General features: G+C 38.6%; 1 protein-coding gene across 4 annotated transcripts; it reads left to right on the forward strand.

The window, feature by feature from the left end:
- Positions 1–458: 458 nt before the first annotated feature.
- SAR1B (secretion associated Ras related GTPase 1B) lies at positions 459–24207 on the forward strand. 4 transcript variants are annotated; one of them, XM_039485659.1, is made up of 8 exons: positions 567–662; positions 5137–5185; positions 10778–10853; positions 15007–15126; positions 15713–15778; positions 16542–16645; positions 16877–17008; positions 20035–24207. In XM_039485659.1, the coding sequence occupies exons 3-8, from the start codon at positions 10796–10798 to the stop codon at positions 20149–20151; spliced, it is 597 nt and encodes a 198-aa protein (XP_039341593.1). In that variant the 5' UTR covers positions 567–662; positions 5137–5185; positions 10778–10795; the 3' UTR covers positions 20152–24207. The 4 variants fall into 4 exon arrangements, with proteins under 4 accessions (XP_039341595.1, XP_039341592.1, XP_039341593.1 ...); XM_039485660.1 differs by lacking the exon at positions 567–662 and adding an exon at positions 1751–1765; XM_039485661.1 differs by lacking the exons at positions 567–662; positions 5137–5185 and adding an exon at positions 459–477.
- The last annotated feature ends 358 nt before the right edge of the window (positions 24208–24565 follow it).

Here is a 24565-nt window from a genome sequence, read left to right on the forward strand (position 1 = left end):
AAATAATAATATGGGAAAGAGCGGTGGGGTGGAGAGGCTAAGAAAACAGTTCCTTATTTTTTAAATACAATGTTGGCAACTCTAATTCCAGGGCTGGTGGCTGGGTGTTTGGGATGCCTCACCGGGCTCTGAGAGCTGGGGAGGGGAGTTAGGCTGGGTGGGTTGCCTCTGGACTGGACTGGGGTGATCTGAGGGGCAATCCCAGAAAAGGGGGGAGTATGGAATGAGGGTGACTGGGGGTGTGGCCCCAGTCTGAGGGGGTTTGTTTGGGAGCCTGGGGGTTTGGGAAGCAGCCCCTGGACTGACTCCAAGTTGGGGGCAGCCCCGAGAAGCGGCGGCGGGGGGGGGGCTAGGATAAGTTCCCCGCACTGGAAGGAGGCAACCCGCTTGTGGGGAGGAGCGCTTAGCCCTGGGGAGGGGAAGAAGGGAGGGGGCAAGCAGCCCGCAGTAAGCGCAGTTCCCAGGAAAGGGGAGCGGGTGAGTCGGAGCCCTGGGGCGGCCCCCGAGCTCCAGGAGCCGGCGCCGGGCGGAGCGCGCTGAGTGTGACACGGCCGGCTGGGCCCGGAAGGAGCGGGGCGGGGGCGGAGCGGGGCCGAGGGTCCGTGTCGGTGCCGGGCGGAGCGGGTAGCGGGGCGGCCTGGATCGCAGGTTCTTACCAGCGGGTGAGTGAGCGGCGGGGGCGCCGCGGTGCGCTTGGGCCGGGGCCCTTCACCCCCACTCCCTCCGCCACCATTGTCTCCTGCTGTCCGATCCCGCTGTGTCCCCCCATATCTTCGCCTTGGAACCCGCCGCCCCCCCTTCTCCTTTGTACCTACTGCCCCCCCCACCTGGACCCACTGCTCCGCCACCTTCCCCTTTGGACCCGCTGCTCTCCCAACTTCCGTTTTGTACCCGCTGTCCCCCCATCTTCCCCGTTGTATCTGCCCCCCTCCCCCCCTACCCCCCCCCCCCCCCCCCACTGACCCCCTGCCCCCTCCTCCTCCTTTGCTGCCCCCCCCCCCTCCCTCCCGTTTACCCCCCCCCCCCCCCCCTCCCTTCTCTCTGCTGCTGCTGATCTTCCCTTTGTACCTGCTGCCCCCCCCCCCCCTCCCCCCCCCTGTATCCACTGCCCCTGCATGTGCACTCTGCCCCCCCCCCCCTCCCCTCTGTAATCACCCCCCACTTGTAGCTTCTCTGCTGCCCTCCCCCTCTGCTGCCCCCACCTGGACCCTCTGCTTCCCCTTCTCCTTTGTTTCCCTATCCCCCTCTTTATACCCACTGCCCTCCATACCTTCCCTCTGCCCCCCACCTTCCTCTCTGTACCCACTGTCCCCATCTGTACCCTAACCACTGTCTCCCTCCACCTTCCTATCTGTATTCAGTGCCCCAGCCTGTACCTTCCTCCCGGTCTTTCTCCTTCCTCTCTGCTTGCCCATACTTTCCTCTTTGTACCCTCTTCCCCCTTCACTCCCTTGTGCACTCAGTGTCTTCCTTTCTGCCCCACTTCATTCTCTTTTCTCCCTCCACTTGCCCCCCAACATCCTCCATTCTGCTTCTACTTGTCTCCCCAAGATTTTACCTTCTCACCATATTTTTCTCTCTCCCACCGGTCCGCAAAGCTTTTCTCTCCATGTAAACTACTGTCTGCTCCTCTCCTTAGATCTTGTATTTTTCTTTCATTCATTGATCCCTTTTAATAATAATGCTCTATCTTTCTCTAGCAGTGTTTAGGTCTAGTTCTCACAGCCTGACTACAGGTAGTTCATTCACTCAACTTCCCTGTTAGGTAGGTAAATAATGATTGTTGTCCTCAATTTAAAGACAAGGAAGCTGAGACACTAAGGGTATGTCTTCACTTTGATCCAGCGGGGGTCAGTTTATCGCATCTAGTCTAGACGTGATAAATCAATCCCCGAGCGCTCTCCCATCAACTCCTGTACTCCAGCTCCGCGAGAGGCACAGGCAGAGTCGACAGGGAGCGGCAGTAGTTGACTCACCGAGGTGAAGACACCACGTTAAGTCGATCTAAGTACGTCGACTTCAGCTACGTTATTCATGTAGCTGAAGTTGTGTAAGTTAGATCGATCCCCGCCCCGTGTAGACCAGGCCTAAGGTTATATCTACATTATACATCTTACAGTGGCACAGCTGTACTGCTGCAGTAAGATCTCCTGTGTAGCTGTTCTATGCTGATGGGAGAGAGCTCTCCCGCCGTGATAATTAAACCATCCCCAATGGGTAGTGGCAACTATGATAGTGGGAGAGTGTCACCCACCAACAGCGCTGTCCCCACTGGTGCTTCTGTCAGTGAAACTTATGTTGGTCAGGAGATATATTTTTCACATCCTTGATCTACAAAAGTTTTACAGACAAGTGCTAATGTAGCTGTAGCTTAAGTGACTTACCGTAGGTCACAGCATGAGTTAGTGCTGGAGCTGTGGATAGAAGTCCTGCTCCTAGGCCTGTGCTTCAAGCACTAGACTGTGCTGCCCTCATTCTGTTTGTGTGTGTGCACATGCACTGTTAAAGTAATTGTTTGTTTGTAAAAATGTTATTTTCTAACACCTCTCTCATGCTGGGTAGATAACTCACTGAATTAAATGATTAAATCCCAACTGATGTCTTTTCTGTCATGGAAGCTCACATCAGATGATGGGATGGGGAACACATAGTGATGGGCTGTTGGAGATTAGAGCCGGGTTAAGACAGACAGATCATTAGAAGGAAGGTGCTGAATCCCTTCTATGTTCAGGGCTTTTGAAAAGGGGGACAACACACTGTGTGGCTAGTATAATGATTATTACAGTCTGTAATAGAAAGATTTTGCTTGATATAGATTTCAGTGTAGTTTCCAGAGAATTAACAATGCACTTATAAAGTATATTTGTTATGATGGTAACACCTCTGGGCTCTGTGCAGAATCGTAGCTGTAATATGCTACTTTTCTGTGCAGGTGAACTCACATTCAGGTCATGATTGTGTCTTCCTCTGTTGACCCATGAGTTGGATAATCCCACCCACACAGAGTCTGTCATAGAAGAGCCATGGTCCTTGCCCCCAAAAAATTAAGTAAATTTTTGAAGAACTGAGTAACAAGAATTAGTCTTTTTGTTTGTTTTGTTTGAGGTTTAGCATGTTATTTTTCATTAACTAGTGTGGTTTTAAACTCATAGGGGCCATCCACATTAGGGAAATGACCAATTCCTGATAATGGTTTTCAGCAATTCATATCCTCCTTCCTCATTCTTTCACTTGGTGTTGAAAACACTTTTAACTGCTTGCATAGATAGGACAAAAATGCTTCCAACCAATGCTGAAAGGTGAAAGGTGGGTCTCAGCCATGCTTTCTGTAGTGGCGTTGGTAACTATTTCCTGATTGGAGGGAAAATATGTCTCAACTGAATATCTGCAGTAGTTTGGGCTACATTTAAATATTAGCCATTAGCATTTTGTCAATATTTCATTTATACAGCTGTTACTGAAAAACTGTTAAAATGATACTGTTGGCATAAGTGTTTTGGACAAGTTCACTGGAACGATAGTGACCTAGTAAGAAGTGATCTAGTAGGAGTCACTCCCTATGAATTGGAGTTCAGGCATGGTTTTCAATAAGCCCTGTTAAAACCACTGCACATCAGGCATGGAAGATTCCCATTAGGATTTCATAAGCTAGGAAATGAGAACTCAGTTGCTTATGTCACCTGACATGGCTCATACTAGAAAGCATTTTTTTTTTAAAATAAGGAATCTGTTGGGAAAATATTAGTAATTTAAATAACATATCACAAAATTTATAGAGTTTTTTAAAAAAAAATTGGAACTAGAGATGACAACTCTTAAAAATGAAAGATATTGATATTTTATCAGATACACTATATAAGAAAAGATATTTTATTATAAAACAGTGTTTTCATTCATAAAACACCAGCAAGATTGCTTGCATATTTTATTATGTTAACCATGTTCATTCAATCTGTTCAAAGGAGTTACTTGGCACTGTGAAATTTTGACAAAATATTGACTACATATTAAGGACTAGGAAACATATATACACATAAAAAGAGGCAGGAGCAGTTGGAAAGACAGGCCCAGTGCAAAGGATTGTGTAATTGCACACAACTGCTGTTTGGCTTTGCTGCCTGTTGAATCTGAAAGTAAACATTACTGAAAGAAAATACCTTCAGTTTCTTAAGTCTTTTTTTAAATAGTAGATATGCGGCAATTTATGTTTTCCTACCCTTGCTTTTGTATTGTCAGACTAATAATAAAAAATGCCTGTCTTTTGCTGGAAACACTAAGATATAACAGCTATGAGTATTAGAAGGTGATGTGAATATGACTCTTTCAGCAATCTGATGGTCTAGCTGAAGTGTATTTAATACATTTTAGGGGACTCTTACATCTCCACATTATTTACTGTATATACTCGTTCATAAGCCAAATATTTTTGGTAAAAAAGTGATGCATCAAAGAGCGGGGTCAGCTTATAAATGGTTCTACACCAAAATTTGATGATTTTAAACTCTATGGAATCATTGAATTGAATATCTAATACATTGTCATTTTGTTTATCTGGAGCATCTGCAGGCATGGAGCCCCTCAGATCCCTGTGGCTGGGAACGGCAAACTGCGGCCACTGGGAGCTGAGGGGCTCTGTGCCTGTGAACGCTCCAGGTAAACAAAATGTCCAGGCGCACTAGAGGCTTGCACTAACGGGCCAGGAGCCAAAGTTTGCCAACCCCTGAAATATAGGGTCGGCTTATGAAATGGTCATACAGTTTTTGCTATTTTTACCTAACCATCTTGGGGGGGTCGTCTTATGAACGAACGGGCTAATGAACAAGTATATATGATAAGTTATTTTGTCTGAGAAGTGTGTGACCACCTCCCTTTTGTAAACAGAATTGGAATTCATTACCACATCATCCAAAATAGCTAAGTGACTCTGAAAAATGTGAGTCAGAATCCCTGTAGTGATGATTTATTACTCTCCCTCTCTTCACCTACCTGTCTTTGCTGGAATGTACTTTATTTTCCTTTCTCTTCATTATTGGGAAAGCATTCCAAAGAAAGGGCTTTCTAAACAATAGAGATACTCCTTGTGCATATCTTGATTGCATTCATCTGTAAGAGTACTATTTGGCAATTCCTTTTCAGTGCTGGATTGTATTTCTCTTTGATGTTGATGTTCTTCAATACGGCATCAGTAAGTATTCATTTCCAGTTTACAAACTTTTTGAATTTATCTGCTGCAGTGAATCTTGTTTTAGCGTGGCATGTTGTATTGATTTGTTCGGAACATTCAATTTGTAAAAATATATTATCGCAGCTAAAAGGAAAAAGGTTCATATCTATTCAAATTCCTAGGCAAACTTTTTTTCATGTAAGAAAAGGAGTTATTGGCATAAGCCATAAAGTCTATTTTTACTTTCAAAATATGACCTGAAACTAGGTTTTGTTACTTGGATCATTTCAGTTATAGTGTATTTATTGTCCTTCAGGATCTAACATAACTGCTGCATCACTGTTTCAAACATAGCTAAAGATTATGCTGTGCCTTGAGTGCAAGATTATAAAAACATCTGTTGATTGTATGCCTATATAATGTCTCTTTAAACGAAAGCTAAACATAATGATTGTTTTGTATCTGATATTTACATGGCAAGGATGTGTAAACTTGTTAAAACTTCCTAAATAAATAGTGTACAAAAAAACTTAGCACATCCTGCAGCATTATCTTCCTTTGTTTACTGAAGCACATAGTTACAGAGCTATATTGATGATGATATAAAATCATTTTTCAGGTTTCACAAATATTTACAAGAAAGTAATTCAAATGCATAAAAATATTTCATTGTTGAAGTGGCTCCCTTCCCCCCGCCTCAGAGGAATTCTTGAGGTGACTTATTGGACCAAAATATGGTTTCCAGCTTTGTTTTTTAAACGATCTGTACTAGAGCAGATGTATATCGTAACTTCAAAATAGGGAGTTTTGTTAAGGATATTGATTTTTTTTCCCATTGGTAAGATTTTATGAAATTAAATCAAATCTGGAACGAAACTTGCGTACAGCCTTAAAGTAGACTTTAAACACTTATTTGCCAAGTTGTTTCTAGAAGACTATGTTCCTGGAATTATTGAAGTTCAGAGTACACTGGTTAAAGTGCAGTCATGTTGGATAGAGACCTGATTTGCTAAGTTTTTGTTAGTCCAGGTCCTGTAGAATGCACTTTTCAGTTTATTCAAAGGGCATTTTATGTGAATAAAACCAGTCATTTTTTACTAGTTATGCTTTTTGTGTTGTAAAGTAATGGTATGTTAAATTTAAAAAAAGAACATGATCCACTATCCTGACAAAACATATTTAAAATTGCAAAATTAACACCATATTAAAAAGAACAACCACTATATTAACTTGCTTGGAAAGTGTAACAAAATTTATTTTTATCTGTAACAAATTCATAGTGGTAGAGGGAAAGAAAATGTACTCTTTTCTGATCTATTTCCTGACAGGTAAGGAATGATAGAATTACAATGAGTCTGTTGGATAACTCTTTCTTATTAGGAATCTTCCGTCTTAAGAGGTTGTTCAAGCTTTACCTAAAGTTATAGTGTCCAACTCTACTTCACTTTAAGTAGAAGATCGTCTCCACTAAACAACGTTTTTTGTTGATCAGTTGTGTGACTGCCTAAGACAGGCTCCATATAACTTACAAAATCAAGCTCAGGGTGTAATGATGATGTAATGTTAGTCACAGTTGAGACATACGTGGAAGTGATAACCGTATGTTAGGCATTCTGATGTGATTCAATAAAATGATTTCTGTTTTCTTGTTAAGGAGGGCATGGGTCAATAAATTAAAGTGATTTTTTTGAAACAGCCAGTATCAAAAGATCGTCACAAACCAACTGAATGAAATCTGTTTGCTGTCAAAAACAAACAAACAATGCCTCCCCAAAAAACAACAGCCCATGCTTTCAAATTGCCTTGAAAGGAATTAAATCTATATCATTTACAAGAACCCTAAAACAGACAGGCTTTGCCTTCCTTGTGATTTCTAGACAAATGACTGCCGTGCTTGTGGATGTTAAATTTTTCTGGCGCTTTTGGATCAGTCATGCTAGTTTAAATGGATGTGTATAGCAAGACCTTTCTTGTTTTATTTGTTTTGTAGTGGCCAGACTTCAGCATGTTAATTACAAAATAATCATTTTGTATCAAATGTAGAGATAAGTCATTTAATTCATAGATTTGAAGCTCAGATTAAAATTATGCAGTTTGTTTTCTACATGGTAACAGTAGATTTAACACTCCCATCCAAATATTATAATATTCCCTTCTACAATAACTGTCAAGCTATTTTTCCTTTAATAGAATTATTTAAAACTTTCAGTGTTGTCAGGTATTACTGTCAATTTTTTGTTGGTGTATTTTTGAGTTATTTGGACATGTCCTATTTTAAAACCACAAATCTTTTGACTAATCTAAGATTCTTTCATTGCACTAGAGAACCTAATTTTGTATTTTACTTTATGATAGGGATTTAACCATTAATGCTCTAATTTCAGCTGTATATGCTGAATAACCCTTTCTCATTTTAATAGCATATTTAAATCTTGCATGTTGTTACATTTTTAATAGTGCATAAAGAAAATCTTTGGAGTTTTTTATTGTCGTCCACAGGTTTTGTAAACATAAAAGGATCATTTCAGTTTAACATGACTAGGTTTTAAGAAGTTATTTACACTTCAGTAATTTGAGCAGTTCTGTTACATCACGCCCTTTGCACTGATTTGTACGTTACTTGAGTAGATAATATTTCTAAGCCTCAAAGAGGCTTTTCCTGATTGGTATTTTGTTCGAGCAATAAACAAATCTGCTGACGTGTATGTTCTGTGTTTGCTTGTTCCTGACCTTTGCTTTTGAGACATGTAAGTGACAGTTGTATTCATAGTGTTGTAGGACTTAGTGTTCATGTGGTGATGATTCTTCAGTCTTATTTGATCAACTCTGTTTCCATTAACTCATGATGTGAATGAGGAATCCTAGGTTTCTTCATGGCTAACCCTAACCTTTTAAATTTTGGGGGGGATGGGACAGCAAATGTTCACTGGATGGATCAAACTTTGCTCTAAGACTCAAATTAAAATAATCCTTTCCTTTTTTTCCTCATGCTCTGTTCCTGGCAACACTGAAAAATTCTTCTTACCTAGGGCTAGTAATTGATTGTTTCAAGCTACTAAGCTATTATTTTTTTCTCATCGTTGTCACAAAGGTGGGGTTTTAGGTTTTGGCCTGTCTCGAGCTTCACCCAGTTTGTACTAATTACTGATGCAAAGCTGCTCTAAAGCCCTCTCACCCAGCCACCGGAAGATCACCAGTTTTAGAAGATCCTCAGGTGGCATTGGAAACTACAGCTAGTCTGAGGGGCGGGGTGAAATGAGGCTTTGCCAGGGTACCTTGGCCAGGGTGCCTTGGACATGGCCAGGGTGGCTTGGCAATTGATAGTTGGCACTAAGTACCTTATGCTTGCAAACTATTGTCCAAACAATAACTCAGAACACCCCTGCGGGTAGGTACGTATACAGTACTTATCTCCATTTTAAAGACTGGGGAATTGTGATAAAGAGGTTAAGCAAGTTGCCCATGGCAGAGCAGTGAGTCAGTGGCAGTGATATTTGTACATCACAAATACTGCTTCAGAAGTGACGTACATTCCAACTGTGTGCAAAATGAATGCTGACTTCCTCAGATGATCATTCAGCATCCATCACTAGTGGGTACATGGAGAGGCTATATTTGTATTGGGGCTGTCCATTAATGGGTTTCTATTACACAAATGCAGCATTTCTTGATAAGATTCTACTGCTTAGTACTGCTCTTTGAACAAACTTAGGGCATATGGCCTTCTCTCTGTCACTTAGTTATTTCCCAGGAGAAGAGGGTCTAAACCAGAACCATTCTAGTTGTATCTTATTGACCAAGAAAAACTTATTTGTATGCCTCCAGGATCTGATGTACCAGTGTTTCTCCCTGAGAAGACAGGTGTAACTTTAAAACTTGATGGTTGATTAAGCAGCAGATAGACCCTCCCCCCATAGTTAGCTAGTCTCTAGTAGAAAAAACTATTTATTTTCTTCTTTTTGGACATGGAGCTGGACAAAAAATTATCAGCAACTAGAAAATTCACCCAGAAATGCATGGTTAGGAGAACAGAAACTATTCACTGTCTCCCACCTCTTAAGAAAGTGCCCTAGCTATTTGGCTTTGGGATAGTGTGGTGTATGTCTCTTTCAGTCTCTCCTGTTGAAGTTATTTCACTTTGTATAAATAATTATATAGTCACTGGAGTAGGGACTTGACCTTGGATCTCCTTCATCCTAGGTGAGTACCCTAATCATCAAGTTAAAGAGTAATTCTCTCTTTCTAGACCAATGATTTTTGTCATCATTCATAGTAATTCATAATGACTATTCACTAGTCTGTCTTTATAAAGTCCCATTATGAATGACATCAAATAGTCTAGAACGTGGGAATGACTATAGCCTGATGGTTCAGGTACCATCACTATACCGGAAAGTCAATTCACTCAACTCTAGTGATTAGGACAAGATGGACAGTGCACTGACCTATCCAGAGTATTTATCTCTTTAAATTTATATGCTAAAATTCCATATGAAATATTCAGTTAAATAACCCTCAGTGCGTCTACACAGACCCATTTTAAAATAAATTAATATGTACTACCACTAAGACTTCCATTTTTTCCCATCACAATACAGAGGAAGAACGGTGAGTGTGGGCAGTATGGCAATATGGGTACTTTTCCTCATCTCTGCAACAAACTTGCTGTGTTACCTTGGACAAGTCACTTAATGCCTGTCCATGCTTTAGTTTCCCCACCTGTAAAATATATGGCTGTTGTGAGTCTAAATTCATTGTTTGTAAAGTGCTTTGAAATTTTCCAATGGAAGCAAAAGGTGCCACGGAAGTGCACATTGTATTTTGAAATGTAAGGCTAAATTATTCTTTTTCTGATTTATTTAAAAAAAGGATTTTATTACATTTTTACAAAATATGGAAAGCTCACCCCCTAGAAGAAGCTGTTGAGTGCTGCGTGGCACCCCTTCCTCATCTCAGTGTCTTAGTATGCAGTCTGTGCAATAGTCTTAACTCCTATTGGCTGTGAGAGTAATAGAATGGGACCAAGACTTGAACTGGATCTACCATGTGGCAGTGTACTCTGTGCGGCACCAAGCCAGTCCTGGAGTTATTTTAATGCAAGTTTATAAATCTTGTTAAATAAGGTGTTTAACAGTAATGCTGAAAGACCCTTAATTTATAAATCATTAAAAAAGATAAACATATATTTTGAAATGAGGGTAAAACTAATGTCTCAGATTTCTGGGCTTAAAATTCCACTCCTATACATAAATTATCTGTGAATACAAACTACTCATTAGACTCTGATAGCGTTCTCTTATAAGGCTGCTTCACCTGAGCACACTGCTTCCAACAGTACATCATCTTCTGGCAGTCCTTGCGGTAACAATAATTCTTTAACACATTCAAAATGTTTAGCTCTCTAGCATAGTGTTCAGGGGTAAACTATATAAAGCAAAGCTCAGATGCTTGATAATTGAATACCAAAAAATGAATCTATCTACTGATCCATGCTAATTGCTCTTAGTTTTTTCATCCAGTATTTTAGATTCCTCATAATTCAGACAGATGTTTTACAATGTTTTATATGATATTTCGATAGTGCTTAAATGCATTTCTCTTTATCTCTTTCAGACCCCTTAAGATTCGGATATGTCCTTCATATTTGATTGGATTTACAGTGGTTTCAGTAGTGTACTGCAGTTTTTAGGTAAGTTTTTATGCTGCTCTATTATAGTGTTTTTCATTTACCTTTACGTCCTTAAAACATAGTACTAGTTAAACAGCAGCATTTATTTTGGTGTAAATGAAATTACATTCAGATTAAAGATGTAAAATATTAAGCAGAGTTATTCTCTTAACAGCACCGAGTCCTTACTATACCCTTCATCCATCCCTCTGTTTATCTCCTTCACTCCCTTTAAGTCAAGAGAAAATACGTTTTTTTTTGTTTTTCTGAGAGTGAGGCCTGCATAGGCTTAGAGGGGAGTGGTTGTGCTGCCTGTGGCTGGTGGAGCCAGGGAGCTGACCCCTGGCAGGCACAAACATGGCTTCCTCACACTAAGTGCAGGTGGTAGTGAGGTGCCTCACAACCCTGTGTACCTCGGGAAGCATCACTGTAGTATGAACACAATGGACTTGATTTTCCACTCACACTAGATTTATACTGGTGTAGCTCTAGTCACTTCTGTGGAGTTACTCCTGATTCTCACTAGTGCAAGAGGGGAGAATGGGGCCCAGTGACTTGACTTTATACCTCAATTATCACTTACCATTTGTATTATGGCATTACCTGAAGGTCTCTTTCAGGATCAAAGAGCTCAATTGTGGCCCTGTATAATGACAGAGAGCTGGATTCTGACACCCTTACTCATGTTGAACAGCACTTCACTCCGTGAGCAGTACCAGTGAAGTCAGTGGAACCATACTAAGTTAGGTGTTACTAAAATCAGATGAAGGGTATCGGAAGGGCCTGTAACATGAAAACTGACTAACCAAAAGTGTTTCAAGCCAGGTTGATACAAGATGCAATATGTGAGCTTAACTCTCAACAGACAGGGCAAGGAAAGGGATATGAGGATAACAGTAAGGGGACACAGGGTTACATAGACCAATAATGTGTATGATTTCCAGGTTTTATGTATTTTATGAAATAAATAATGGACGATATTAACAAATCACGCCAAGTCACCCGCCTGGCCATTATCAGTTAGATGTTTAAACTTCCTCACTGTATGTTAGACCCTTGGCCAGCTATCTGAGTGTTAGCCAGTGAAATGTCAACTAAGTGGAATAACCTCTTATCTCTCCTACTTTATTTAATCAAGCAGTGATTGCTGCACATTTGAAAACTTCCCCGCTTCCACCCCACCTCCACATTCCTCCAAGGATATTTCTAGTGAGAAAGATTCTATAGACCAAAGTGCCAGGGAAAACGTTTCTTGACGTGTTCTTATATGAACCCTAAGGGCAACTTGCTGCTTCTTTTCCTACTCTTGCTCAAAGATTTTTTTCTTTTTTTTAATTAAAAAATGGGACTATATTGTCATGATTAAACAGACTTACCTAATAAATTAGGAGCTCGTGATTTTACTGTTACTGATATATTATTATCGTGAAGGGATTATAACATTTTGTAAATCATAAAAGAAAAATGCCCATGAAGAGATTTCTGGGAAGGAATTTTTTCTGTATATTGTGATTTTTGCTGTACTTTATAGTTGCAGTATTACCAGTTGAGCACTTTGTATTCTTATGAAAAAACCAACAAATTTGTAAAATTGTATTATAGTACTGAGAAGCAGAGGCAACATTTGCTGTTTCATTCTGTCCATAATGTACCTGTCTATCCTTAGAAATGTATAACTCTGCGGTACAAATGTGCTCTTGTTTGAAATAGGTAAATATTGTCTTGGCCAGGAATGAGGTATTATTTGTTCTTATTAGAAAATGTGAAGGGAGTACATTTAGCTATTTTTCCAGAGAAAGAGATGCCAAAAAACTAGGCCCATCCTACGCAGTTATCTTCCACATAATGAATTCACTTGTTCCCAAACTTCCTGAAGGGAGGACATAGGCACCTCTTCTGTGGTGTCTGTTGAGCAATGTAAGAACTTGTCAGACAATCTTTTCTTGTTTTGTAGATTGTGATGTCTTGCTACTTTACTCAGTAACTTAACAGATCACCAGGATAATTTGTATGTTCCAAGAGCTGAATTTGAGAAGTCAGATGTGCTGTATCTGAAGAAGAAACCATTTTTTAAAAAATGGGCTTGATAAACACAATGTGTTTAACTCACATACAACTAGTATTCATGATCGTGGCACAAGAGAACACACATTCAGGCATCAGATAACGAATAACATACCTGTAGTATTAGAATAGTACCAGATCCATTCTCCTCGTCTGATTCTGTTAGAGAATTGCAGCCTTCTCTGTCAAGGTTATAAATGTTCCCTGTTGGAATGTGGTCCTAGAGATTACAGTTTAAAAGCAGAGAAGGTAAGTAAATAATACCAGGATAAAGGTTAACAGGGTAGATGTTTGTATGTATGTGGAATGCTGCAGTGGCTCAGAAGTGGTCTAATTCAGAATCCAAATGAAAGATTAATTTAAAAAAGTCCTCACTAAACAAAAGCATAGATCAGAAAAAGTCTGATCACCAATTCAGCCTTCATCAGGTATGGTGTGAGCAGGATCTCTTCTTTATCAAAAGCCTTCATCAGTAACCTAAGACACAAGAAGTGCTCTGTCTGGCCCATTTTTTAGAAGAATTGTGACCACAAGTACAAAGACTTTTTTTCTCTTTTCTCTAACACGTGAACCTAGCAATTGGAAAAATAAATAATATACAACTTTTGACAGTTGCATTATAATACACAGTTAAGCATAATAAATGCAGAGAAACTAAGCTGGTGAACTTTAATAGCACAATATTAATTGTATAATCCAATAATTTATTACATTAGCTATTTCTGTATCTCCATAAAGTTTGTAAAATAAATACTTCCTTAATTGTATATCACATTGCCAAGTATGATGGCATCATGTAATGAAAGACCCTGTCATACAGTGGGCACCATTAGAAAACCAAACATTTACTTCACTACAGTAGTTGCTTTGCTTATTCCTTCTACACAGAATAAGTAATAGCTAAATTTACCACTGCATTTCTATCGCAAGTAATGCTGATTTGTTTTTCTTAACGGCACCCACTTTGCCACTGAATTTTCTGTACTTGTGTATGATTTTCAAACTTTAGGAACATGTAACAGCCTAATTTTATCTTTTTTAAAAAAATAGGTTTCTCTTGCTGAAATTAATACTTCACTCTTCCTTCTTATGCCATTTTTATGATCATTAAATCGTGTTCTGCACTAACGGAAAACTAACAGCTGTGTGGCTGGCAGTGGCAATTAACAGAATGTATTGAACACACTGGCCAAGTCACATTTCTTCGAAGGGGGTTAAGGGGACTCCCTTAAAACAGTTACAGTCAAAGCAGATTCTATGTTCTACAGGTCTTCAAAGCAGGCGGTGACTTTCAACCTGACATTAGTTTTAAGATTACTGCATTCTTAGCATTGAACAGTTTGCAGAAGCAGAGAATGGCTCTGACCCAGGATACAGTGTTGAGGGAGGTAGCATTATAAATTAAGAGAATCACCCTTTGATAATTTCAATTTAAAAAAATATTATTTTAAAATGTGTTACTTTTTAACCCTTACCTCCTCCCCTCTAGTTTTTGTTTATACTGGAGGCATTAACACGGTGAAATTAAAAGGGAAATTTTGTATAAAGATTAATGAAATATAAAACTTCTAATCCATATTATTAGAGCGTTATCACATGACAGGAAACATTTCACCAATGTATTATACACTGTTGATGGCATAAGCTTGCAACTCTCCTGAGGCACAGATGAGTGTCTTAGTCAGGCAAGGCTTGTCATGTCTTCAAGCTCTATTGATCAAACTACTAAATGAATCTTAGTATGTGTAAGATCACCAAACAGTAATAGAATATGTGTAGAGTTAAAAACAACAAATAATATTTAAAATCAGTTTTCCCCTTTACTTATCAGCCAAGACAATTTCCTTTGCAGCACTTATAGACATAGAAGAAAATTGAGGAAAACATCCCCTGCTCAGTCTGAGGGTGATATCTTGGGCTTCCAGCATAGGCGAGGTCCCACAGGATATGGAAGAGTCCTCTGCTTAAGAATAGCTGAAAATACTATTGTTAATCTTCTGTTACATGTCATCATTTAAACTTGTATTCCTTTGGCCGTACTGCATTTTATCATTATAATATTACGATATAAAATCAATGTATTCAGTAAACACTTTTTTTTTTTAAACAGGACTATATAAGAAATCTGGTAAACTAGTATTTCTTGGATTGGACAATGCTGGAAAAACTACACTGCTGCACATGCTCAAAGATGACAGACTGGGACAACATGTCCCTACATTACATCCCAGTAAGTCAACACCCCCAGTTCTTTAACACTAGAAACGGTGCCTTAAATCGCTCATATGTGCCACGTCCTTCATAGTGTGTTCACTAATATTACAAAAACTACGTTTGTTGTAATATAGTTCAATATGGGCTACTTAAAAATCTTAAGACATGGAGTGTGCACATTAGCAGGGGCTGAGAGTGCGGATCATGAGAGGTGGAGTGCCTTGCTTTGTTCAACAGCTGCGTCTCCAGTTAGTTGCAAAAATGGCATTAACAGCCTCTACAGGAATGCTCTTTGGTTCTCTTTGGCTGAAAGGGTGACTCTATGACTTACCAGGGTGGCTTTGTAAGAGGGGACTTCACTCCCAGATGAAAAATGGACTAATAGGTCCATGAGGACCCAAAGGACTCTTGGGAGGAAGAGGGAAAGGAGACAGAGTGAACAATATTTTAGATATTTTGCTTATGTGGGCTACATAGTGTTACACACTCAAGATCCCTGCAATGTGTCATTAGTGAAGTAAGATTATTGAGCCTAGCCTCGTATTCAGGAAATATTCCCATTGAAAACAGTAAGAGAACATACCAATTTTGTGTATTTTTAGCCTCAGAAGAGCTGACAATTGCTGGTATGACTTTTACCACTTTTGATCTGGGCGGACACACTCAAGGTAAGATAGTGGCTCAACTGGCTCATTTTGTTCTTGTAACTATATTGACTTCAGTGCCAGTAATTGTAACCTTTATTTGTTTCATATCAAACAAATGACCATGCTACAAATATTATTCTTTCAGCCTTTTTTTGGCCAATATAGAAAACATTTCCTGCTCTGCTGTCTCTCTCTACCATTCGTTGCACCCTAATATAAAATTGGGTGGGCGCAACATAGAGCTGAAGTAGGGGGCAAAGCCGTTGGTTGATGTGACCATTAGAAAAACCCAAATAAAAAAAATCAAAACAAAAAACCCCACCCTGATGTTTACCATTAGCCTTTATGGTTTAAACTTACATTTGCTGATGTAAGTTTATAGAAAAGGTAAACTGCAGTGTATTTATGCACATGTGGAATTGATCTATCAGGGGTACTAATAAATCTTCCACCTCTTCTACTGCTAACTTGGACTGACAGTCCAATACAGTTTATCAAAAATTTCAAATTCTTCAGATCGTCATAAACCATTTGACTGCTAAATAATACACTGTCAGGTTTTTAGAGCTGTACTTATGGATATGAACAGTTTTTCTCCTGGTTCAAATAGTAAAAGGTTCCTTTTTTGCTTCATTATTTCAAGCTATGTCAAAAAGGGAAGGTTGTCCTAAAGATTTTAAACTTTTTAAAATAGAACTGGCTGCCCTTTTAAAGATTCTGCTATTTAATGAAATCCTGTGCATTACTCTGAATTTTGCTGTTAATTTATAACGCTCTATGTTAGCTCGCAGAGTGTGGAAAAATTATCTGCCTGCCATCAATGGCATTGTGTTTCTGGTGGACTGTGCTGATCATGAAAGATTGACTGAATCAAAAGAAGAACTTGATGTAAGTAAATAAATTGGATTTAAAAAAAAAATGAACTCATGTTCTCAGTACCTGACAGTGGGCACTTCTGCCACCCAACCAGGGGGTTCAGCAATGTGTTTTTTTTTCTTCCCTCCGCTCTCTCCATCCCTCACCCCAAGTACTGTTGCTATTTGCTGCTGGTTCCCTCTCCTTGCATACAAGGATACATATTCTCATTGAACTCCTCTTCCTTTTTTCTCCCCTTCATAGTTGCTAATGACAGATGAAACTGTTGCAAATGTGCCTATCCTAATTCTTGGTAACAAGATTGACAGACCTGAAGCCATCAGTGAAGAGAGGTTACGAGACATGTTTGGTTTGTATGGCCAAACAACAGGAAAGGTAATGCTAGTTTGCTTTCCCTGTTCTCCAGAGCGAGCATTCTTTTGCATCACTTCTTTCCAGCTACACACACAAACTGTCTACTTTAGTATTCATAGATTAAAAAATGTAATATCTACAAAATAAAGTCTAAAACTTCTGGATTAGGTATAGTTCTACTTATAATTTATTAATTGTTTTCAGGGTCATCTTTGTTCAGAGAAAGAGAATCAGATTTAAACTACCCTGTTACAGTGCTCATAGCTTCCTGTAAAATACTTTGAGTGAGCAAGTCTTTAAAGGTAGTTGTTCAGATTAGAACTCTGTTAGGAGATTTGATAAAGTTTGGTGGCACCGATCTTTCTGATTTATAGTGCAGGTTCATAGAGCGATACAATATGAAAATATTAGTCCAAGGATTGGAAATGAGATACTGAACTCCACTACAGTACTGTGGAAATCTTGATTGGTAGTTTATTAAAAAGTTCTTACTAATACCTGTAGCAATAAAGTAGGTTTTAGATCTGAATCATTGTGCTATTTGAACTCTCTACTTTTAATAGCACACTCAATGTGTAACAGATATTCAGTTGTAGGGAAATAAAAACAAGTTTCTCCAATATCCCTCATGCTTGTAATATAGATTTTTCTAGACTAGCCATGTGAAATTCAATATATTTTTCTGGAAAAGAACAAGACCCACCTTTTGGCTCGTAACACAGCATTTGGGTTATAATGGGCATTATCAAGTATGTGGGGAAAAAAGGTGGAGAGAGTTACAATTATACAGCTGTAGTTGCAACTCCTCAACAGTGTGTATCATGAGGTTATGTTTTAGTGCTAGTGTAGCCTATGCTACACTAAAAGACAGGGAACAAAGGGTAGGAATTAATGGTAAATTCTCAGAATGGAGAGGCGTAACTAGTGGTGTTCCCCAAGGGTCAGTCCTAGGACCAATCCTATTCAATTTATTCATAAATGATCTGGAGAAAGGGATAAACAGTGAGGTGGCAAAGTTTGCAGATCATACTAAACTACTCAAGGTAGTTAAGACCAAAGCAGATTGTGAAGAACTACAAAAAGATCTCACAAAACTAAGTGATTGGGCAACAAAATGGCAAATGAAATTTAATGTGGATAAATGTAAAGTAATGCACATTGGAAAAAATAACCCCAACTATACATACAATATGATGGGGGCTAATTTAGCTACGAGTCAGGAAAAAGATCTCGGAGTCATCGTGGACAGTTCTCTGAAGGTGTCCACGCAGTGTGCAGAGGCGGTCAAAAAAGCAAACAGGATGTTAGGAATCATTAAAAAGGGGATAGAGAATAAGACTGAGAATATATTATTGCCCTTATATAAATCCGTGGTACACCCACATCTCGAATATTGTGTACAGATGTGGTGTCCTCACCTCAAAAAAGATATTCTAGCACTAGAAAAGGTTCAGAAAAGGACAACTAAAATGATTAGGGGTTTGGAGAGGGTCCCATACGAGGAAAGATTAAAGAGGCTAGGACTCTTCAGCTTGGAAAAGAGGGGACTAAGGGGGGATATGATAGAGGTATATAAAATCATGAGAGATGTTGAGAAAGTGGATAAGGAAAAGTTATTTACTTATTCCCATAATACAAGAACTAGGGGTCACCAAATGAAATTAATAGGCAGCAGGTTTAAAACAAATAAAAGGAAGATATTTATACATAAAAGGAAGTTCTTCTTCACGCAGCGCACAGTCAACTTGTGGAACTCCTTATCTGAGGAGGTTGTGAAGGCTAGGACTATAACAATGTTTAAAAGGGGACTGGATAAATTCATGGTGGTTAAGTCCATAAATGGCTATTAGCCAGGATGGGTAAAGAATGGTGTCCCTAGCCTCTGTTCGGCAGAGGATGGAGATGGATGGCAGGAGAGAGATCACTTGATCATTGCCTGTTAGGTTCACTCCCTCTGGGGCACCTGGCATTGGCCACTGTCGGTAGACAGATACTGGGCTAGATGGACCTTTGGTCTGACCCGGTACGGCCGTTCTTATGTTCTTATGTTATGCGTGGGCACAGATAGGGTTAAGTGCTAGACAGATTTCTCCACACTGAGCAGTAGTAAATATCAAGTCCCTTGTGTATTCAATCTCTCATTCAGAAGTGCACAGGGTAAAAGAGTGTGTCTGTGATGGGGGATCCTTATTGTAAAATCATAGAAATGTGGAACTGGAAGGGACCTTGAGAGGTCATCAAGTCCCGTTCCCTCTGCTTAGGCCGGACCAAATAAACCCAGACCATCCCTGACAGATGTTTGTCCAACCTTTCTTAAAAAACCTCCAACCATGGGGATTCCATCTTCCTTTGGAAGCCTATTCCAGAGCTTAATTACTCTACTGTTAGAAAGTTTTCCCTAATACCTAACCTAAATCTCCTTTGCTGTAGATAAAGCCCATTACTTCTTGTTCTACTGTCGGTGGACATGGAGAACAATGGTGGTTGGATTCTCCCATTTTCTCTGCCCTCCTTATCACCTTTTTATCTTGCTCTTATTTTCATAACACTCACGCCTATGTTGTGCAAGTTCAAACCCAAAATGCAGTACAGGCAAAAGTGTCTTCAAATTAGTAGTAACAGTTTTTGTTACTGCTATTTCTTGGCCTTGGACTGCAGTCAGCATGACTGAGGTCAGTCTTACCATTAGTGGCAAATGTCCTTCTTATGTAATTGGAAAATGAATAATGCCAATCCATAGAGAAACTCCTAATGGGAGTTTTCAAAAATCATCTTGGTTTAAAAACCTCCTTTTTGACCATGCTTGCTCTTGCATTCCTGTTGCATGTACTTCATCCCCTCTGGATATAACAGATAGAAATGATAGAATGCACAGTCCCTTTCAGGAAGGGACTTTATTCTTGGTAACCTCACGTTAATTTTTCAAATTTCTAGTATTTAAAACAAATTAGGTAATAACATTACATAAAAACATGTTTGTTTTTGTAGAAAGAACCCATTTTTTCATACAATTGAGATTTGATATACTTTTGATCTCTTACTTCCAGGGCAATGTATCTCTGAAAGAATTGAATGCCAGACCACTGGAAGTCTTTATGTGCAGCGTGCTAAAGAGACAAGGCTATGGAGAAGGATTCCGTTGGATGGCACAATACATTGATTAACACCAAAATCACATCAGTACATTCTGTCCTATGTCTGAATATGAAGTCTGCTTATTATTTGATCATTCAGTGTACATAACTTAAACTCAGTAGACTTTGTTTGGTTACAAAAGCAAATGTTTTTTAGATTATTAAATCAACTATGCTAAACTGCAAGTGTGAGGATTGAAAACTGATTTTAAGCAAGTTTGTAAGACTGAATATCACAACATGTTAGCTTTCAAATCCCATAACACAACATTCTTTTGAAATTTATAACTTGACAATAGTCTCCTGCACCATTTTTTGACAGAGTGACTTTCCAGTACAGTACGTTTGAACGCACTTTTTAACAGCTAAAAACTAGAGCCATGTGAACGACATTTAATGCTCATCATGTTAAATTTTTTATGTACTTTTTTGAAACTGGTTTTTATAAATTTAGAATATATAACCACCTCTCAAGGAACAATAAATAATTAGCTTATTGATAATTGCATGATGCCTTACAGCTTTCAATAATACTCTTTCTTATGCAACGTCATGCAATAAAACTAAATCCAGTTTTTGGCATCTTTGATGGGAAATGTTTCATTTTAATGTGTCTTAAGATCTGAATATGTGGGATATCTTCCTGAAACATAGGAGGCCACAAGGTAGTTTCAGTGAACTTTAGATTATTCCGCTGTTAATGCAAAATCCTAACATAAATGCAATCAGGTAGTTTGAAAAGCTTATAATTCTCTAATCAGATGCCCTAATCTGTAATTAAAAACAAAATCACATTCAATTAATCAATTAGTGCCTACACAATTCTTGCACTAAAAGCAAAAATTAGCCCATTTTATTGATCTCGCGAATTAAAATGAACTTGTAAACTGGCACAGGAAGTTCACATTTCCTTGAAGAAATGAAAAAAAAAAAATTGCATGAAATAATATACTCCTAGTTAAATTGATTTTAGTTGTGCCAGAGGAGTTGATTCTGAATAACTTAATTCCCAGAAAGGCGTTGGCCCATGTTACCTTTGGAAACTCATGCCATCCCTCGCCCAACTGGATGTGAGTTTAGCCTCTATTTCTTTTGTTCAAGGATTTTTTTGGACAGTTTTGCCATGTTGGAAAACTTTGTTATGTCTTGGAATCTGAGGTGGCTTGTTACTGGGATAAACTTTTAGTATCACAAAGACTTGTGTGCTGACATTTGACTGTTCCTTTTCCCCTTCCTCTGCATGCATTACTTCTTTGGGAAGGAATGAAGATTATCTTCTAAGATGGAAAGTGTTGGAGGACATGTCAACTTGTTGTTGTTAGTTGGTACTTACTTTTGAATCGTGGTTTGTGTGGTGGAGGATGTCGCATTCTGTAGCCTTTATCTGAGCCTATTTACAGCAGGTGCGCTGTTATTTTACATATATCTGAAAAAAAGGATGGAAGTTGAATAATAGATTTCAAACCTGGACTCCTCTTTTTGTGATGTTGTTCAGTGGAGGTTTTGCCTAAGAGACTAAGGACAAATATACAGTTCTTAGTGTTTAAGGTTGATTTCCAGGAAAGGTTGGGCCTGCTTCCCTCATGGCTATATAAGCTCTCTCTTCGGGAATATATGTGGTTCCTGGTGTCCAATATTCGTGGTATATTGATAAGGTATGTCTGGAATTGATTGTTTTCTTCTTGTTGTCTCATTGGGTTTGACTTCCAGACACAGGGTATACAAGATCACAATGAATAGATGTGAACTACCCTTTTCCCTGATCTGAACATGAATGACAGAGTATTGATAAACATATCTCCACAGTCCTGAATTGTGCATCTGAATAAAAGGAATAATTCAGAACCTTGAAGTTAATGTTTATAACTCACGTTTGCTATTCTGCAGATCCTGTCTTCATATTACGCCTTTTTCTAAGTCAAAGTCATTTGTGAGTGGTGAGGTCTAAGCAGTAAGTGAAGGCAACAGATAGCTTAAATGTATCAGATATAATGCAACCTACAAGTGACTCAGATGTTGGTGACCCCCCAAAAATTATCTACTATAGAATACTGTTTCTGGGTTGCATAAACCAAACTTTTTAGGTAAGAAATGGCCTCTTATCAGAGTTAGGGCATCATGCAGGTCCTACCATGGATATTTTTTGAAGACATGCTTTTCTTTGTTGTTCTCAGCATTCTAATGATCATCAGAAATATCTGAAATCAACTGATAGTGTAAATATTTAAAATAATTCTTGCAGCTAGGTGGCACAATGCTGATATGGGAGACTTGGGATTCTTGTTGCTTGTGCTTATGGAGATGACCTGTTTACCCCCTCCTCAGAATAGGCCATGCTTGCAGTTCACTTCTGCTGGCTGATCCATTACGGTGGGCATTGAAACAGATGTTGTGTGCTCTTCAGCTGGTATTTCAAGCAACCTGTGACAGTGGCAGCAAGAAAAGTGGTGGTAGTGTTGAGAATAAAAATGGAGGATATAATCTTTAAAAGTGTGTATTAAGAGTAATTTTTAGTGTTTTGGAAATGCACAGATTTCATGCTTGATACTGTAAGATGCTGGTTTAAAATGTGGTCGTAAGAAAGGCATGCAGGAAATTGCATCTATATATCTTGGTACTTACATGGCCCCCATCATGGTAGTATCTGAGCATCTCTCAAGTATTTAAATAAAGAAATAACAATATTCTCTCACTTCCTTTCCAGCCAGTAAGAGAAATACCTTGATTAATTTATAGTGTTTATTTGGTTTTGATTGTGTATGTGAATGGGTGTATTGTGTGTCTGTGTGAAGAAATTATTGAGGGAAAGTTACGTTATTGAAATGAGTTTGGCATTTCTGGAGGTGACTAGTTTCTAAAGTGGTTCGTCTGTATTTTTGTGGGAGTGGATTTCATTGTCTAGGTCCAGCTCCTGTGAAAGTGTTTTGCTCTCCTGAGTATCTAGCTACACAGCCTTCGGTTTAAACATTACAGTGACTTGAAGAATATGTGCTGAAAAAACAAAGCTCGTCATTAGTAAAGGTGTGTTTATGAAGTGTCTCCAACCTATTTTTATACCACAACAGTTTCTTAGGGTATGTGGACACAGACTCCATATATTTCAGTAACTGCTGCTGAGATTGTGACTTGTGCATTGCAATCACTTAATATTTCCACTTGTGAATTGTTTAACATTGATTTTGTCTGGGTAGCGCTTACGCTTTCATTCTAGAATACACTGTATAACCTCAAGATTTGAGGTGTAATCGTATCTTTATCCTGGCCTGCTAAATTATTTTTTAGCATAAATAAATAATAGAATCATAAAAGTTAGAGATGGCAAAAGTCTATTAAGTCATCTAGTTCATTCTCCTTCTAGTGCAAGATTGTTCCCTAAAGTATATCGTCTACTGCTATACTCAGTGTTCAGGTATTGTCCGTGATGTGCCAAAGATGACATGTGGCATCCATTGGAATATAATACCTGCATGTTTGTGAGTTTTAATAATATATATTTGCCATATTGTATTTTAATAATCAGAGATTAACATAAATAAGTAAATGTAAAATATCTTATGTCTTGAGCCAGCTCAGCAAAACATAAGGTGCTGTGTATCTTTAACCCAAGTGAATTTGCAGATCTGCGTGTAGTGGGAAATACTCCAACCTCTTCTCTTGTTATTGTACATTCGCAAAGGATTTGGTTGTACTCTCTAAAGTCCAATATTTCCACACAGTACTACTTCCTTAGATTTAGTGTAAATATAAGTCCCCAATTATGGACTTATAGAGCTGCATAAAAATGCACTGGCTCACTGTGGGAAGACTTAACTTCTTACTAACTTATTTGCACTTAGATAAACCACTTTTTGCACTAGTATCTCAGTGTGGAATTAACCTTTTCTGTTATGGAATGTGAGTGCTGTAAATGTTTAAAAATATAATTTATATAATGAACTTTCAGTTTATGTATTTCTGCAGAAGGATAGTTATAGATTAAAATGTTCTTAAACGGTTAATGTGCTGTTTTTTTAATCACTGTCATGTTATCCCATCACGTGCTTTAAATTTAAATGTCAGGATAGCAAAATAAAAATCTGACCTGAACTTTGAAGAAATGTAGTTTTTAAAATGCCACATTTCTTGTTGAATGATTACGTAATCAAAGAATGAAAAAATAACCTGCTAGCTTTATAAACGTTCTGATAATGAGTTTGGATCCCTTCGTTAAGTGTAGAAGATGCTGATTACACTAAAAATCAGATACCCTGTGGAATTTAAGTTTCCTGTTGATGTAAAATCCCAGACTTAGAGAACTTTCAGGTACTTAGAAATTGTCTTTATTCCTACCCTCCTCGAAATTTCAAAATGTTCACATAAATCTTAGGCATTGCCAAAGTGGGGAAATGTTAACTGGATGTTTGCATCATGCAAGCAGACATTTATCAGTACTTTTTTTCATACA

The sequence above is a fragment of the Mauremys reevesii genome, linkage group 8 (genome assembly GCF_016161935.1).
Source record: "Mauremys reevesii isolate NIE-2019 linkage group 8, ASM1616193v1, whole genome shotgun sequence".
NCBI lineage: Eukaryota > Metazoa > Chordata > Testudines > Geoemydidae > Mauremys > Mauremys reevesii.